The 17,021-nt window shown below is 48.2% G+C and overlaps 2 protein-coding genes across 3 annotated transcripts in view; one reads left to right on the top strand and one right to left on the bottom strand.

The window, feature by feature from the left end:
- Trappc12 (trafficking protein particle complex subunit 12) overlaps positions 1-197 on the bottom strand; it is a 36,916-nt gene extending 36,719 nt beyond the window's left edge. The window contains exon 1 of one of the 2 annotated variants that reach the window (XM_003464933.5): positions 55-197. In XM_003464933.5, the coding sequence (XP_003464981.2) occupies positions 55-112 (58 nt within the window). In that variant the 5' untranslated portion in view covers positions 113-197. Of the gene's footprint in view, positions 1-19 lie in introns of both variants that reach the window. The other variant, XM_005001507.4, reaches the window with a different exon arrangement.
- Positions 198-2,225: 2,028 nt separating this feature from the next.
- The window catches only part of Eipr1 (EARP complex and GARP complex interacting protein 1), a 92,829-nt gene continuing 78,033 nt past the window's right edge, over positions 2,226-17,021 (top strand). Inside the window, exons 1-3 of the mRNA XM_005001509.4 lie at positions 2,226-2,432; positions 7,274-7,357; positions 14,036-14,168. Coding sequence (XP_005001566.1) covers positions 2,391-2,432; positions 7,274-7,357; positions 14,036-14,168 — 259 coding nt within the window. The 5' untranslated portion in view covers positions 2,226-2,390. The remainder of the gene's footprint in view (positions 2,433-7,273; positions 7,358-14,035; positions 14,169-17,021) is intronic.

Raw genomic sequence — 17,021 nt, 5'->3', positions numbered from 1 at the left:
CCGCAACGCTGAGCCTCACCTGCCACCCGCCCCTGAGACTGGGGAAAAGGTCACCTGCGACTGTGACCCGCGTCCTGGAGACAGCTGACAGCCCGGAAGTAGGAAAGAGCATCCGGCACGCCCCTCTCGCGGCTGGTGCGCCTGCGCGTGCCGGTCTTCAGCGCGTACCCCAATGAGGAGCTAGAGGCCGGGTGCGCGGAGCTTTTCCGGTTCCCCTGCGGTGGACAAGGGCGGGGAGGCCGGGTTCTAGGGAGGCGGAGGAAAGGAATCATCTGCCCTGAAATGTTTTGACACTTAGGCTATTAGCAATCTGTGGCAAGGCAGACAGATGGAAGGAAACAGTATTTGGCCAACGGTCTGTAGAAATACTAATTTTCAAGAATATTTCTTTGTACTATTGTTTTCTGCGTTTCCCACCATGCATCTGCAGTATTATGTAGTCACCCTGATGACAAAGATGATATGAGGGTTGTGGATAGACTTAATCCACGAGTATAAAGACCTTTCAGTCTCTTACCTCTGCAAATTTATGTCAAAAGTTGAATAGGAGTCTGGTTTCTAGGGCTTTGCTTCCGTGACTTGTCATGCAATCTCAGAGTTCTCATTTACTCAGCAAATGTTCATTGAACCTTAGCTCTAAGCTCTGCTTGGCATTGGGCACTGAATATAACTAAGGAAAAGAGTCCCAACCATATCAGTCATGAAGGGGTAAAGATAGGGAGGTGCCTGGCTTTAGAATCCTGGTGGAACCACGCCAGTGAAGGGGTTTCTGCTATGAATTGTGTTGTTGCCAGGTAGCATGGGCCTTTTTATTTTTTAAATAAGTATGGACCACAGTTTATTTTTTAAAATTTTTTGACCACAATTTATTTTAATTTTTATTTATATATTGGGAGTCAAACTAGAATCTTGTGCTTGCCAGGCAGGTGCTGTGCCACAGAGCTATATCCCTGACCCGGGTCTTTGTTTTTAGTAATAATGGGAATTAAAGCACAAATTTATAGGAAAAAGCTTTAATTAAAAAGTAAAATAAAATGCCAAAATGTTTTGTTAGCTTGTGTTGACAAAGCTCAGGTTGGCCCTCAAAGGTAAGTAGAAAGACTCCAGTTGGGCAGCTGGAGGGCATGCAGTCTGATGAAGGGAATCTGCAAAGACAGGAGGCTAGCTACGGGTTAGCTGCTGGGCTGGAGTCTGGTTGATCTTTACTCAGTCCTGATATTCTAACCAAGTAGTTCCTTTCTCATGAAATGATTATTTATTGTAGGTGGTTTCATCCATTTGAAGTTTTCTGCTTTTCCTGGAGTCCAGGTGATCAGAGGTTTAAGACAGTAGTTGAAGACTTCTGCAGTATTTGGAAGTCGTTATAAATTCTTTATTTTGGTGTCTTCAGTCTTAAAGAGCACTAAATTCAAGGCTAATCAATCTGTTTTGGTAACTTTTACATAGACCCTCTCTAAATATTTAACATACCTACCTGTGCAGGCCTGAGAAGGGATTTGACTCCAGGATACACATTAACGAACGTTACAAAATGAAGGTCAGGTTTTGTTCTACTTGAATTATGCTTTGGACATTTATAGCCCGAAGTGAAGAGTCAAGGTTTTTAGCAGAATCAATTTTAAGGCCTTGATCGCCTTACGAGAAAATACAAATAAAGCCTTTGATGATAGCAGGCTATCATACATCTAAGATTCCTCTTGCTTCCCTGTCTATGGTGGTCTTTATGGCCTGTGTCCCAGTGCCACTAACTAAAACAGGGCGGGCACTCTGGGAGCGCTGCCTGAGGGGCGACTTTTAGCTGAAATCTTTAGGCCTTAAGTAGTCTGTGGTCACTGGTGGTTTTCCCAGCCACAGCGAGACTCAGGATGTAATTACATCTATAAAATGGAAGTACAAAGGTTGTGCATACCGGCAGAACAAAGATTGATGATAGTAACTGCAATGACCCATTGCCGGCCCTTCTTTCCACGTGTGAGGTGCAGAAAAGACTGCAAAGAGCAGTAATTTGCACCGCGCCTCAGAACACCTCCTCGCACTCGAACCTAGAACCCTAGCGCCGCTTCCCGCCCGTTCTCTCCGTATTTCCTTCTATCGGAACTCTCCTGCTTAGGAGCCGCCATAGTTAAAAGAGCCTGGATGAAAGCCTGAGTAGGCATGCGCCTGAGCCGCGCGCTGTTGTCATTGGCCTCTCATAAGGAGCACACTGATGACGCTAACAAAAACAGGAAGTAAGTCCTACGGAAGTTGGCCTGGGCCAAAAAGAGTGAACTGAGAGTCTGTGGCCGCGCGAAGGCAAAGAATGGACTCTGTGATTGCGCCCACCAAGTGGGACGCGCAGGCTCTAGAGAGTATCTGAGCGTCCGAGCTGCAGGCGGATAACTTTCCGCAGCATGGAGGATGATGCACCGGTGATCTACGGTCTGGAGTTCCAGGTGGGCTGCGAGAGGGCGGCAGATGTGCCCATCCTGCTCCCTGACGGCACGCGGGGTCTCACGAGGGCTTGCGGTGCTCGAGATCTCTGGGTGCCTGATCTTGGCGGGTGAGACTGAGGCTTCCGGTGCGATTTGGGTGCAGGGTGGGGCGCACAAGACCTGGGGGCGGTCCTGGGCTCAGCAGGTGGGCAGGGCAGTCCCTTCCTCCTGCCACCTGACCTAGGCCTCTTCCTTTGGGACAATGGGGTGTGGCAGTTCGGGTCTGTCTCTGAGATTTGGAGTTCCCGAAGACAGCAACTGGGCCTGGTTTTTAAAAGTTCAAAGTTGACTACGCCTATATCTCAGCACTTGGAGGCTGAGGCAGGAGGATCACCATGCTTTTGAAGCCAACGTGGGTTACATAATGAATTCAAGGCTAGCCTGAATGAAAAGCGAGACTCCCTCTCAGACAACAAGCAAACACACAAAAGTTTATTGTTGAAAAGTTTTATATACACCGAAGATGTGTGGAGAACCATTGAAAGTTCCTTATTAAGTTTCTTCATTTTTCTCTTTGAAATAAAATGAACTTGAAAAAAAGGAAAAGAAAAAGAAAAAACAAAACAAAACAAAAAAAATTCTTTCCTTAAGTTATCCTAAACCAGTAACTTACATAACCACGGTATATTATCCAAGCTTCGAGATTATCATGGGTCACACCTGCAGGCTGGATGTCCCAACCGGCAGTTACTGGGCACTGACCTGTGTGTGCGACTCCACCACAGCAGGGACCAGCTTTGTGTGGATAGGAAAGTGCTAAGCAGATGAGTATTTGGTGATAAATTCTTAAGAGCCAGATGAGTTCATCCTAAGGAAGGTTTTTGTAACCACTGGGATTACTTGTAAATGGGGTGGACAGCACCAGACTTGACAGGTGCTTAGGATGGAAATCAGCTGGGCATGAGGGCACACGCATTTATTGAGCCACACCTGTGTGCAGGTCACTGTGTGTGGTCCAGACAGACACCGACTCCTCTTGTGTTCTGGACAGAGGAAAGGAGTAGTTAAGAGGAGGGAAGAGGAGCTAGGCGTGATGGCGCACTTCTGTAATCCCAGCACTCAGGACACTGAGGCAGGAGGATCCTTGCAAATTTGAGACCAGTCTGGGCTGCAAAGTGAGCTCAAGGCCAGCCTAAACTGCATAACAGACCCTGTCTCAAAAAAAAAAAAAAAAAAAAAAAAAGCAAAGGAGGGATGGGGGAGGAGTGGCGTCAAGAAGGTCTACACTGAGGAGTGAGACACAAACCTGGTTCCACTGTGCTTTTTCAGGTGTGTTTCAGATTTGTTTATAAAAATGCTTTCCTGCTTTTTTTACAAGTGTTTTCTTGTGTGAGGTTGAACAAGATGGTTCTGGATTTAAGTGCTTTTCTACGGCTGTGTCAGCTTCCTCTCTCTGAAGTCCGTTAGTGTATGGAGACCTTTTTCGTACTGGTTGCTTGGCCTGACTCCTTCCAGGAACTTGAATGCCTGTTCACTGTCATCAGCCTTCCCGAAATGCTGCTCTCTCTCAGGGTAGCCACTGGCTCAGTTTGCTTATTTTTGGTTTTCTTTTATTGTACAGCAGTAGCACTCATTTAATCTTGCCTCCTGCCTAAAGTGGAGCTGGAGAGTGAATATGGAGAAATGTTAACCGACCACTGTGGTCTCGCCAGCATTTTTGATGCTTAATCATGGACTAGGCGATTTGTCTTCTCTTGTCTTATGAAAGTTTACATTTCTCCTTCCCTTTTGTTTTTTGTTTTTTTTTTTTTTTGGTCCTGGAAATTGAACTCAGGACCTTAGACTTGTTAGACAGGATCTTGTGCCACTGAGCTATATCTCCGCCCTCTTTTCCTTTTTTTTTTATGAGACAAGGTCTTGTTCTGTAGTTCAGGCTGACCTTGAACTCACTATGGAGCCCAGGCTGGGCTTGAACTAACAGCAGTCCTCTTGCCTCAGCCTCCCCAGTGCTGGGTCACAGGTACGTGCCACTGTGTCCGGCTTCTTTGTGGTTTTTTCCCTATCTGGTTCAGGCTGGCCTTGAGTTTGTGGTGGTCCTCCTGTCTCAGCCTCCTGAGTGCTGGGATTATAGGCAGGCATCATCACAGCTGGCTGAGCTTCTACATTTCTTCAGGGCAGGGATTGTGCCTCCTGCTTCCTGGGCACCCTCACGGCCACTTCCATGCTGCTACAGCCTGTGTGTGGCAGGCAGTCAGCTTTTTGTCAATGACTTGAAGGGTAGCAAAGTCTTTTAGTGTAAAATAATCATTCTCTTTCAGAGGGCTTCTCTCCCAGGTCCTGTTTTTGTTGCCTTTTGTGCTTGTATCCTGTGGAGTGATGGCACACATGTCCCTGAATCTGGAGCTCTTTGTTTTCTTGTCTGGAATGGGGAGCTGTCCGCAGCCTTTTCTCTACCACTTGGGTTCCAGCTCTTGGAGCAGTCTGGGCGTTGTCCCTCAGGGCAGCCTCTCTTTTCCTTACTGGTGTCACTTCTTCCTAAGCCAGATGTTTAAATCAGAATGTTGCCAATATCACGGCCCCCTGTTGTTCCTCAGTCTAAGCACAGGTTTGGTAGAAGGCACCCAGATTCACAGGGGCCTCGTCAGTTTTGCAGCCTTGAAGTTGCAAATGCTGCTCAGCTGCTCATGTGGGTCTGCCAGAGTGGTGGCTGTGGGGCCCTGGGATGCCTTGAAGGACTGAAGCTTCTCCCAAAGCTGTAGCTAGTCGGCATATACTAAGTGGCTTGGGATAACACAATTTGGATAACACAATTTCACAGTTCTCTCAGTCCAGGGCCCCACTTGGGCGAATCTGTGTCCTGGCTCTTTCCACCTTTCCAGCTTGCGTGAGCTGTCCTTGTTCCTGGCCCACAGCTCCTTCAGTCCATCTTCAGAGCCAGCCATGGCTGCCTGAGTCTTTCTTCTCCTGTCTCCTTCAATTCGCTGTCTTGTCATTTCCTCTCCAGCTGCAGTCAGGAAGTGTTTTTGATTTCAAGGATCCATGGGATTAAAAAATCCAGGTAGTCAATCTCTTCATCTCAAGCACCTTACTGTGGTGGCACCTGCACAGACCTCTTACCATGGATGTGATTCATAGGTTCCAGAGTCAAGGACATAGAGTTTTAGTGGGCTGTTGTTGTGCCTATCACAGGGCACATGGGGACTTGACGTGGGTCCAGTTAATGGTTGTACTAAGGGACGCTGAGTTTTTTTTTTTTTAAATGGAAGAAAGTTTTACTTTAGCTCACAGTTTGCAGAGGTATCAGTCTATAGTCAGCTGGCTCCAAGGCAGGGCAGCATGACAGAGAGTCATCACCAAAGAGGAGCAGGTTATGGGCAGGAAGCAGCAAGCTTCCCTTTCTCTTTTTTATTATTTACAAGCTCCAAGCACTGTTTTAACCTCCAGGATCTAGTTGTATCATTTGTCCTTCTTGAAGCCTTAGAATCATCACCTGGAATTCTTTTTTCTTTTTTATTGGTACTGGGGATCGAACTCATGACTGCCTGCTCGCAAGGCAGGTGCTTATGCTGCTGAGCTAAATCCCCAGCCCTTATCACCTGGAATTCTTAACTTGTTTTTTCTTAACGATTGAATGTGTTAAGGATAGATACTGCCAACATTGGATGGTCAGGGAATCCAGCAGGTTCTGAAATTACTAGTGGGTGACAGGTCTCAGATAGGTCTTGCTCCAAGAATTACCCTCAGCCACGCGGACTTACTTTGCCCAAAGTTACTCTCTCTCTCCAGGGACACTTTGCATCAAGTCACTGACCCACGAGGGTGGTTGGTGGGTGGCACAAACACCTAGCCATCCTGCCTCAATTTTGATGGCTCATCCAGCCCCAGAACCCCACTGAAGCTTCTGCTGCAGTTGTTATGTAGTCTGAATTCTCCTTCTGCCTGGTCCTGCTTCTTCACTCTCACATGGAGCAAACTCCTGAACATGTAGCTTAGAGTTTGAGAACTTGTGTTCCAGGGAACATGGTCTTTGAACTCCTCTGAGGGGCTCTTTCTGTTGTTTCTTCTGGTTTTTGTCCCTATGGTTTTGTCTTACTGTATGACTGGTCGTTTTTGATTGAACATTAGATTGCATTTGAAAACTTTGGAAACTCTGAATGTTACCTTTTTTCAGAGGACTTAGTGCTTCTGTCAGGTGGGTTCCTAGCTTAGGAGCAGGGTTGAGGAGATTTAGAGCTTTAGTCTGTGTCGCTACCTTACTTCTAGTCTGCCTTCCCTTTTAGGCTGTAGCCCTACTAATTGAGCACTCTCTCTGTACTTTATTGTTTGTGTGCGAAGCCCCATGAGTCTGTCAAAGCTCTCCTTGGCATCAGCCTTTTATCAGACCTCCCCCTGGACGGATGCCTCTAGGTGAAGGCTAGTCAGGTCTTGGTCTTCCTTTCAGCCTGCCTTCTTCCCCTCCTAGCTGTCTGGAGCCTTGAGAAAGAGTCACAGTATTATCCCCTTTTGTTTTTAGCTATGTACTTCAAGGAAGGTTTTTTAAATTTAATCCACCTATGCTGCTATTACTGGGAACTGTTTTCTGCCATATTGTTTTGTCGCAGCATAATTTATCTAACCAATCTTTTACTATTGAAATAATGGTTTTATTTAAAAATACACTATTGTGGTATGAGTAACTTGTCTTTATAGCACAATGTGTGTGCCCATTTACAGTGATGGTCTCTGCAGCTTCGGAGCAGGATTATGTTAGAAGCGTCCAGTCACCTCAGCCACGGACTGACCCTTGGTCAGCGGTTGCTGAGCTGTGCTGCCCTCTCAGCCTCTTTATAAACCACTGTGTGCATTTTCCTTCCCTCCCGCAGGCCCGGGCTCTCACCCCTCAGACTGCAGAAACAGATGCCATCCGGTTTTTGGTTGGGACGCAGTCTCTTAAATATGATAATCAGGTAACTATTTTTGACAAATGTATACATGTTAATTGCTAAGCTTATTCTTAGTTTTATCACCATTTTGCTCTTGACTTTCCAGGCAACATTTGAAAGGAAAAATTAATGTTGTACAAACAAACTTCAGCTCTCTATGGATTTAAATACATCTTATCCAGCTCTGTGGAATGAGTGAGTGCAGTAATTGAGATGTACTTTGCTTAGCTTTGTTCTGAGTTCTGCGGTGGTTTTGGGGTCACTGAGTTTCCTTGTGTAAGTGACTGAGGCTCAGTGGGGACTGGGGGCTGGTGGGTCACTCTGTGGCTGTTCCTGATACCCTATCCTGCCAAGCCTGGACTGAGTCACTGTCTTGGCTTTGCATGGAGTTCTGGCTGCCTCTGCCAGTTGTCCAGGAGGTGGTCATTTGCCACGCTGGTCACTGTAGTGGACACTCACCAAATCTGAACTCAGTTCAGGATCCAGGCCTGGCACTGACTGTATGACCTCGAGTAAGTGGATTGGCCTTGCTGGGCTTCACTTTCATCAGCATTAAAATGGCAATGAACACTGCTCTGTGCTCCTCCCAGAGAGATCATGGATGCTACAGGGCTGTGCATTATCTATGCCATGTCAAAAAATAGTACAGGAGCCAGGCATGGTGGCACACACCTGTAATCTTAGCACTTGGGAGGCTGAGGCAGGAGGATTGTTGTGAGTTCAAGACTAGCCTGGGCTACAAAGTGAGCTCAAGGCCAGCCTGAACTGCATAGAGAGACCCTGTTTCAAAAAGACAAAAAAAAAAAAAAAAAAAAGACCAGGTCAGACTGCACAGCTGCATAGCAAAACCAAGTCACTCAAAAAAAAAAAAAAAAAAAAATCCAAAGATATTAAAAAAAAAAAAAAAAGGGCTGATGGCCAAGCGTGATGGTGCATACATGTGACCACAGTACCTGGGAGGCTGAAGCAGGAGGTTCACTGTGAGTTCGAGGCTGGCCTGGGCTACATAGCTAGATCCTGTGTCAAAAAAATTAATAAATAAAAGGGCTGGGATTGCAGTCCAGTATGAAGGCCCTGGCTCCAGTCCATGGCTAACCTTGCAGCTATCTTTTTCTATCATAATTAAAGGGCAGTTTTCCTTTTTCTTCCTGCACTTCAGTGTGGTTTGAACATGAACCCAAATAACCAGTAGGAAAGTGTGTTTTTGACATATTGGTTGTGCCTTTCTGCTTCTGGGGAAGGTGTATACCTTTGTTGAGACTGATGTATTCATTCATTCAAGAAATACTGATTTTATCTATTAATAAAACTCCCCAGTTGTTTTTTTTTTTTTTTTTTTTTTTTGGTCTTTTTCCTTTTTATTAGTATCGGGGATCAAACTCACGACTGCCTGCTTCCAAGGCAGGCACTTATGCCGCTGAGCTAAACCTCCAGCCCCAAGTTGTTTTTTTTTTCTGTGCTATGTGCACAAAAATCCACAGATATGTGTGTCCTGAGTTGTGTGTCCAATGGAAGGATGAAATCCACATGTGGATGGTGAGAGCAAGGCTTTTGTACCCCATGGGAGAGCAGACTGCTGGGGCTCAGCCAAAGATGAGGGGCGGGGATCTAGATTAGAGGTCTTTTATTGGCTGCTGTATGGATTTTCCCCCCAGGTTTTTGTTGTAATTTGGTAACCCCCTATTTGTTATGTAGGTGACTCATAAGTCTTGCTTGTCCTCACAGCTCTGGTATTTAGATCCCGATCCTGGGAAACCTGCTGCTGACGCATCACTGATGGGTTCTTTGGCCCAATTCAGATAGAAATTACAAGTAGGCAAAGTGCAGCGTGCTTAGTGTTAGCAGATTCTTGGGCCTTGAATTCCAAGCTCTCAGCCCTAGCTTTAGCAGCTTTCCCGGCAGCAGGAGCTGGCTGCTCCTGGGAACTCTCTGGAGCTTTGGCAGCAGCCAGCACTAGCAGCTCCCGGCACTCCTCTGCTCCCTGCTGTCCTCCTTTAGTGTCACCACCTCTCAGTGTGTCTAGCTCAGCCTGTTCTAGAGGCTTCATTGCAGTTGGCGGGTGCGGCACATGGGAGAGGGGATAACCTGGCCCGGACTGGTGAGCGTGAGGAGTGCCGCTTACGTAGAGAAGCCTGTGCACAGGCGCTGTCTCCTGCCTGCTACCTGTGCCTTCTGCTCTGGCCTGCTGTCCTGTGCAGGTGAAGAGGGCTGATGTGCCCTGGCTGTCATGGGGAGGGCCTCTTTGGGGACCAGAATAGGGATATCTGAGGTGGCTACAGGGAGTGCAGTCATCCAGAGAGGCTGCAGGGCATTGGGCACTTCTTTCTTTCCTAGGGTACCTTTTCTCAGTTTTTCAGCCTTAGCTGCTTGGTTCCATGCTTGTGTACTGACTAGCAATAGCTTTGATCCTGTGTCCCTGATGCCTGGAGGTCCTTGACCACTGTTGGAACCTCCTGGATGCTTTATAAAAATGCAGCTTCCTGGACCCACTCTGGCCTGAGTGTGTTTTTCCCACTTCTGTCCATGTCTCTCCTTCCTCTTCCTGTTCCTTCTCTTCTGCTGTCCTCTCCGGCCTGTTTGTCCTTGAAGAGGAAGGGGACATTGTGGCCCTGGTCGCTGAAGCATTGAGGGAAGCCTGGTTCCTGGTGGGGCTAGTCCAGGTGCCTCACTGCCCTCTTTCTATGTCCTTCTCCCTTCAGGGTGAGCTCTGCCTGCGGGCCTCTTGTGGTTGGGATGATCTGCTGGTCTGCTGTACCTGGAGACCCTTTCACAGGTTCTTTTCAGCTCTCAAGTTGATCTGAGAGTTGATGACCACTTGCCCTCTGGTCTCCCCTCCCTTTAAAGCCCTTCCTTTCTGGAGAAACTGGCGTAACTCACAGGCCTACTGGCATCCTGACAGCGTTTTTCTAGGCTGTGCTTTCCAGGCTCCAGGTCCTAAATCCACCCTGGTTGCAGAATTTCATGGCAGTATGGGGCAATGGGAGAGGCTGCCCATGAATCTGCTGTAAAACTGCAAATGTGAAAAGACCCGGAGAGTTGCTGTGCTTGGAAGGGAAGACTCAGGGTGTTCCCAGGGTGCACGATGTTAGCAGAGTTGTGTTCCTGTGATCTGGCGACGCCTGTGCTTCACAGGTGAAAGGAGTCTGAAGGAGGAAAGGGGCTGCACTGGAAGCCATGGCTTACTCCTTCACAGGAGAGGGCAGAGCTCTATAGAGGAGTGTGAGGTCCACGGGCTGCGGGGAGGTGGGGCTGAACCCCCCCCACCATGGGAGGGGTGGTCCTCTGAGTGACAGGACTCAGTGGGGACAGAGCCAGCAGGTGCAGCCAGGCTCCCCCAGGCAGCCCTGCGGGGGCTGCTGCATTGCAGAGGGGGCGTGGTAGAACAGTAGATTTAAGTGCATTTTCCCCTAGTGTTAATGGATTTCTGATAAGCAGGAAATGTGTCAAACACTGAAGGAAAAACTTCCCCAGCGACATGAAAATTATTTATGATTTCATACGTTACCTTTTAGACTATGGCCGCATGTAACGGTTTTATATACTTGAATGCCTTTTTATCCCTGCTTTTACAAAGGAATACTTTCATAACATTTTTGGTATACAGAATCACAATTTTTAAAGCCACATAATATTTTAGAAATTATATTTTTGGATTATTGTTTGGGGCAGATTTGAAATAAAATTGCTCTTTCAATTCTGCCATTTATATAGCTCTATTTACATATTAAAATGAACCTCTTAACGGTGTTATATGTATAGAACATGTACCACTGTTACTATAGCTTTCCTGGTATTGGTGGTCACCACCAATTAGCTACATACAGTTGGCTAATTAAGTATTAATTGGTATAGTGAAATTCTTATTTTTAAGTATTTAAGTCGTGGTTCGTAATAAAGAGTGATTTCCCTTCTGGTACTTGCATCCATGCCAGTCAATCTCCATCTCCAGGGTGCTGTAGTGTACCCAGAGTGTACAGCAGGATGCAGGCTTACACACTCACACATGTACATGCACACACCCGCGATGCACACTCCTCGGTAACACTAGCACCCTTGACCCCACTGGGCGTGGCCTCTGTGCCCCAGGTCTCTGTCACCTGTGATCAAATCAGTGATCCCCTAATGGTCATTGAATGATCAGTTCCCCTTCGTGGGTTTTTAACCCTGGAGGGTGCACTGTGTGCTCACTCAGACTCGCTTGGCGTTCTCCAGGGCTTGGGAGTACTGTGTGTGTCTCTGGAGTTCATTAGGAAAATTTCCATACGTGCCGCTCACAACCCCCTGGGCTCTATGGGCAGAGTTCTTTTTAACAGTTTTGAATATTTTATTTTACACAGATATGTTTGGTTTTTTTCCCTTTTTTTTTATTTTAAAGAGAAAAAGAACTGAAAAATCAAGAAGCAAACAAATCAAAGAAACACAGCAAAAACCAAATGACAATAACAAAAGAACAACAATAGCTATACAGGATTTCAAAACAAGGTGATAGGAATTTAACAATGGTTGTTACATTGCACATTGTTATCTCCAAATAGTCGCTCAGGTTACCACATCCAGGAATAAAACAAAACAGTTAAATGGAACAAAACATTGGATTTCAAAAACAAGACAGAAGGCGATCCCCCACAGCTGCTATAATGCATAATTACTCTCCAAATAGATGCCCAGACTACCAGCTTTAGGCCTGCAAAATCTGTCGAACAATACAGGCATTAAGTTATTTATTTTTTACTTGCGTTGCTATCATCTCAGCCTGACTTCCTCTAAATCAGCCCATTTCTTATGGGGTTTAAGGGGGTCAAGTGGTGATTGCTCTTCCTGTCTCCCAGCCCACGCACTACCTGGCTCATGGGAGGATGTGGTTTGTCTTCTTGATTCTCTTCCCTTTCCTGCTCTGAAGATTTTAAAAGTAACAGTGGTGATGTTAGTGTTCCCCATAGACGGTGGGACAGCAGCCCCCCCACCCCCAGGCTTCTGTTCAAGTCAGGCTAGATGCTGTCACTTCCGGCCTCCTGGTGTTCCCATGTGGCTACCGGCCTCTTCCCTGCAGGTGGGGTGGTAGTTGCAAGGGTTCTTAAGGCTGAGGCAGGTTTGAATTCTACATGGGTGGTGCAGAGAGCCCCCTATTGAGCACAGGGTGCTTTTTTTTCTTGTCTTTTTGAGATAGGATCTCACCGTGCAGTTCAGGCTGGCCTTGAACTCACTTGAACTTGAAGCTATCCTTAAACTCTTAACATTCCTCCTGCCTCAGCCTCCTGAGTGCTAGATTACAGACCTGCACAACCACATCTGGCCTGAGCAGGGTGTTTTGCATGAAAGGGCTGCATGCCAGGGAACAGTGTACCCTGCACAGGAGGCTACTGGGTATCAGGGAAATGTTTTAAAAATACTACTTAACATTTGTTTTAATTACAAAAGCAATGTGTATTATTCATGAAAAGATGTGAAAATGCAAAGCCAGCATCATTGTCCCCCCCTGCAGGACACTCACTCCCCTCACCCTGTAGTCTAGGGTGACCACTGCTCTGCGGCACAGCTGCATTCTCCACAGAGGTCTCCCTGGTCAGCAGCAGTCACTGAGCAGCTCAGGTTTGACCACTTCTCCCCTGCAGTGAGTCCCCACTCGGGGAGTTGGCACCACTCACCACTTCCTCCTTCTTTATGGAAGTTTCTCGCCTTGGTCTCCCCAAGGGCCTTAATTCTCACTTCAGATCCCAGGGCACCCACTTTCTTTCTTCCCTTCCTCACATTGCTGTGTTCCAGCGTCTGGACACCAAATCTCAGGGAGGCTGTTTCTCTGTTGCTCACCACTTCACTGTCTTCCCAGAAATCAGATTTTTTTTTTTTGTCTTTTTGAGACAGGGTTTCACTGTGCAGTTCAGGCTAGCCTTCAATTCACAATGCAGCCCAGGCTGGCCTCGAACTTGGGATGAACCTCCTGCCTCAGCCTCCCGAGTGCTGAGATTACAGGTGTGCACCACTACTCCCAGTTTTAAATTTATTTTTTTAAACGATGCTGTGCTGTCATTTGTTTGAGTATCGATAAGAGGATAATTTTTTCTCTAAAAATTACTCAGAAAAGCATGGAAATAGCATATTTCACCTTTTTATTTAGGGTCCTTCCTTTAACACTGGTGTAAGTAATACTATAAGATCAGAGGTACTGACTGCCTTGTTTTAAAAAAGAAGTGAAGGATGTGCTAACGTGCAGCCCTTTCTCACCTTAATCATGTCTCACGTGACTTGAGTTTTGCCTCCCATGGAGTGGCCAAGCACTGTCCAGAACCCGCTGGGCTCTGTCCTTGTGGTTGCTTCCAGACCACGCCGGGCAGCTGTTCCCTGCCCCTGCTGTCACCCCACTGCCATGTACATTTCCACGTTACTGATTTGCACAAACCTCCCTGGCCCTGCAGCCATGAAACAGAAACAGCTCGGAGAAACCTGGGGACAGAGCTCATAGTGGTTTATTTTTTGTAAGATGGGAGGGCCAGAGGGTCGAGTTACATAGCTCACAGGGGTACAGGAAGTTAACGTCTTTGACTTCGGAGAGGTGAGCAGTAAGAATTAAACTGCAGAAGGCAACACTGTCCATATGGTAAGATAAACATTCATCCGAGCTGTATCTGTCATGAATTGTGCATTTGGTGATTCTCGTGATCAGAATGTTTGAGACCCTAATGCACCCTTTTCTTGCATTTGTAGATCCACATCATAGATTTTGACGATGAAAACAACATCATCAATAAAAACGTCCTCCTCCACCAGGCAGGTGAGATCTGGCACATTAGCGCCAGCCCTGCAGACAAAGGGGTGCTGGCCACCTGCTACAACAGAAGTAAGTGTGGCCTTCTGTTGGGTGTTTGGGCAGCTATGGTGTTGCACGCGGTTGGTTTTATGCCAAGAATGCCCGAGTGTGGGATGTGTGAGCCTTGACCCCCAGCGAAGGGGCTGTCGCTCAGGGACTGTCGCTCAAGGACTGCAGTTTGTAGAGTCCCCTCCTGCACGTGCTGCCCCCATCATGGCCCTTCTGCTGCCTCAGTCTGAGCAGCTGCCCCCCCACCTCCGAAGGGGGTGGAAGCCTTCAGTGCTTAGAGAGGACCCCAAGTTTCTGAGTGAGACTAGAAGTGGCCTTGTCTAGAAAAGTGGCGCTGACTTTTGGACAGATCTTTGTTGCAATGGATGCAGGTTGGCTCACCTCCGTCCTCTTCCAAAACACCACCTGCAGTACCCTGTGTCCTCGTCTCCAGGAGCCCTTTCATCTCTGCCACATGCAGCTGGTCAGAAGCTGCCCACATGTCTTGCCAGCACTCAGGAGGAAGGGTCCCCGGAGGGCAAGTGTCCCTGTGTGCAGGGCTAGTCTATGTCCCCAGGGCCCATAGTGCGCACCTGCTCAGTGTCCGCAGGGTCGATGTTGCACCATCAAAGTGGGTGCAGAATGGGCTCTGGTATCTCCGTTGTTGGCACTGTTCCTCTCTGTACCCAAGGCTACTTCCAGCGGTGACTAGGCACAGGATAGCAGCTGTGACGTTCTAAAAGCAGGATGGAAAGAAGCGAACCCTAGGCATCCAGTGGGACATTGTGTCCCACTGGGTCTTGGACAGACCCATCCCTGTGTGCTCCCTCCTCCCTCCCCGAGGGGACTCTGGGACTCGTGCTGTCTGCCCTCTGTCTCCCTGGGCCCAGCTGATGGAGGCTTCAGGCAGATTTCTGCAGAGCCTTATGGTCCACGGTGGATGTTGTGGGCACTCGCTCGTGGACAGACCAGCCACAGGGCTGTGTGTGGCAAGGGTGAGCTGCACAGGTGAAGGGGACAGAGTGAGGGTGAAGTGTGAGGCCCCCCTGCCTTCTCCAGGCAGCTGCATGGCCAGCCTCGACCTCCCTGGGGTCTTTCCTGACTGTCACCTCTTCACTGCAGCCTCTTCTGTCTCTCCAAGCCCCGGTTCCCCGAGTTGTTCCTTCTCCTTAACAGCGCCCCCCTGTGCTTCCTCTCCTCTGTTCCTGGGAGACCCTCGGGTAACCAGCTTCCCCCAAGTTCCCCTGTGCCTTTGGCCACATGGAAGCGCTTCTTCTGGGCCCAGAGCTTCATTCCCATGCTCGAGATCTATGAAGAGTGTTCAGGGCGCTCTGCTTTCTCCATTCACTTGCCTTGTCTTTTTATACCAGTGTCTTCAAAACTCTTCCTTCCCCACTGCATTTTCCTCCCTTCTGGAAGTTTGTCTCACTGGCATTCACTTCTGCAGCTTCGAGGGCCACATGAGAAGTTGGCACAAGCCCAGCACCTTTGTTGAGCCCACTGCTGTGCTCCTGGTCTCCAGGGTGAGGCATTAGTGCCTCTGATGTGGGTCCTGTCTGGGTCTCAAGGCCGCCATGCAGGTGTCCTGCTGGCTGCATTGCCCTCTGGGTCCGGGGTCTTGTTCCTGAGGTCGGGGACCAAGTGCCTGTGTCCTGTATGCTGTCCGTGGGGGACCCTCCCAGCGCTCCGGATGGCGAGTGGGTATTGGCTTGAGTGGTGAAGTTGTGATAGAAAATGAGCATGACCACTGTCCCTTTTGTCCCCCTGTCCATGGCTGCAGTGGATTCTCCTGTCCCCTACCCCAAGTCCCTGAATCTTAAGTCAGGGTTTCTAGAGACCGACTTTCTCCACCGGCCTTTGGTGGCGACGTGGCTAGTCTGGTCACAGTCTCCCTCCCCATCATCCTCTCTGGGAAGAAAAGCAGAGCTGCTCCACCGCACTGGGCACCGGCGCCAGCGGTCTGCTTAGTTTCTGCTGCAGGGTGGAGCTGAGGGGTCACAGCTCGCAGGGGTGGCTGTTTCCAGTGTGGAGTGCGGAGTTCCTTCCCCTTCCGGCCCTGGCCAGCAGGCAGCTTCCTGGGTTGGGCTTCATCTCTGCTCTGTGAAGCCATGCGTGGCATCCTGCTGGTCTACCTGGATGACCGGGAGTGGCAGTCACTGCCTGGGGCCTCAGTGCCAAGCTCTTCCACTCGGAGGCTTTCCAGACAGGCTTGGGATCGAGGATCCAAGCTTCTGTGCTGTGTGCACCTGAGCATGAGACACATGTGTGAGACCAGATGAGCATCGTGTGGGGACCCTTGCGCTATTTTCTATATTCATCTTGGTTGTAGATCTCGAGGCTTCCATGCTACTGTGCGTTACATACAGATTTGGACCAGAAGCACCACGGGCTGGAATGAAAATACCTTGCTTGAGTTGTCGCCTCCTCTTAGAGATCTTTTTGTAAGGAGCAGCTGTGCTTTACCCGCCATTTTCCAGCAGCTTTTTGTTTTTTCAGTTTTTGTTTTTTTATGGCCCATGTTTGCAGTGCATCGTGATCACATCCTCTAGGGGAGTTGGCACATGGACAGCTCACAACTGAATTCATTTCATCTGCTTCACCTCCCATCCTTTCCCCATCCCTCTGTCTCTTGGTCTCTTTCATTTGTATAAAAGATCCCTCTACTTCCTTTTCTCTCTCTTTTATTTTGCTCTTCTTTTATACTTTGTCCTTCCCTTGTAACAGAAACTATGTGACATTTAAGCTTATGTATCTGGTTTATTTCACTTCACATATGGTCTCGAGGTGCATCCATTTTCTTACAGATGGCTGACGCGTATCCCTCTTCGTGGCAGTGTAATACTCTACTGTGTGTAAACACCACCCTTTCTGTATCTGTCGATCTTTTGATGGACG

The sequence above is a fragment of the Cavia porcellus genome, unplaced genomic scaffold (assembly GCF_034190915.1).
Source record: "Cavia porcellus strain 051 isolate PalLab524CR breed Dunkin Hartley unplaced genomic scaffold, mCavPor4.1 scaffold_8, whole genome shotgun sequence".
In the NCBI taxonomy this organism is placed as follows: Eukaryota; Metazoa; Chordata; class Mammalia; order Rodentia; family Caviidae; genus Cavia; species Cavia porcellus.
Note: the sequence above shows the minus strand (reverse complement) of the source record. Positions and strands in the feature narration are given on the sequence as shown.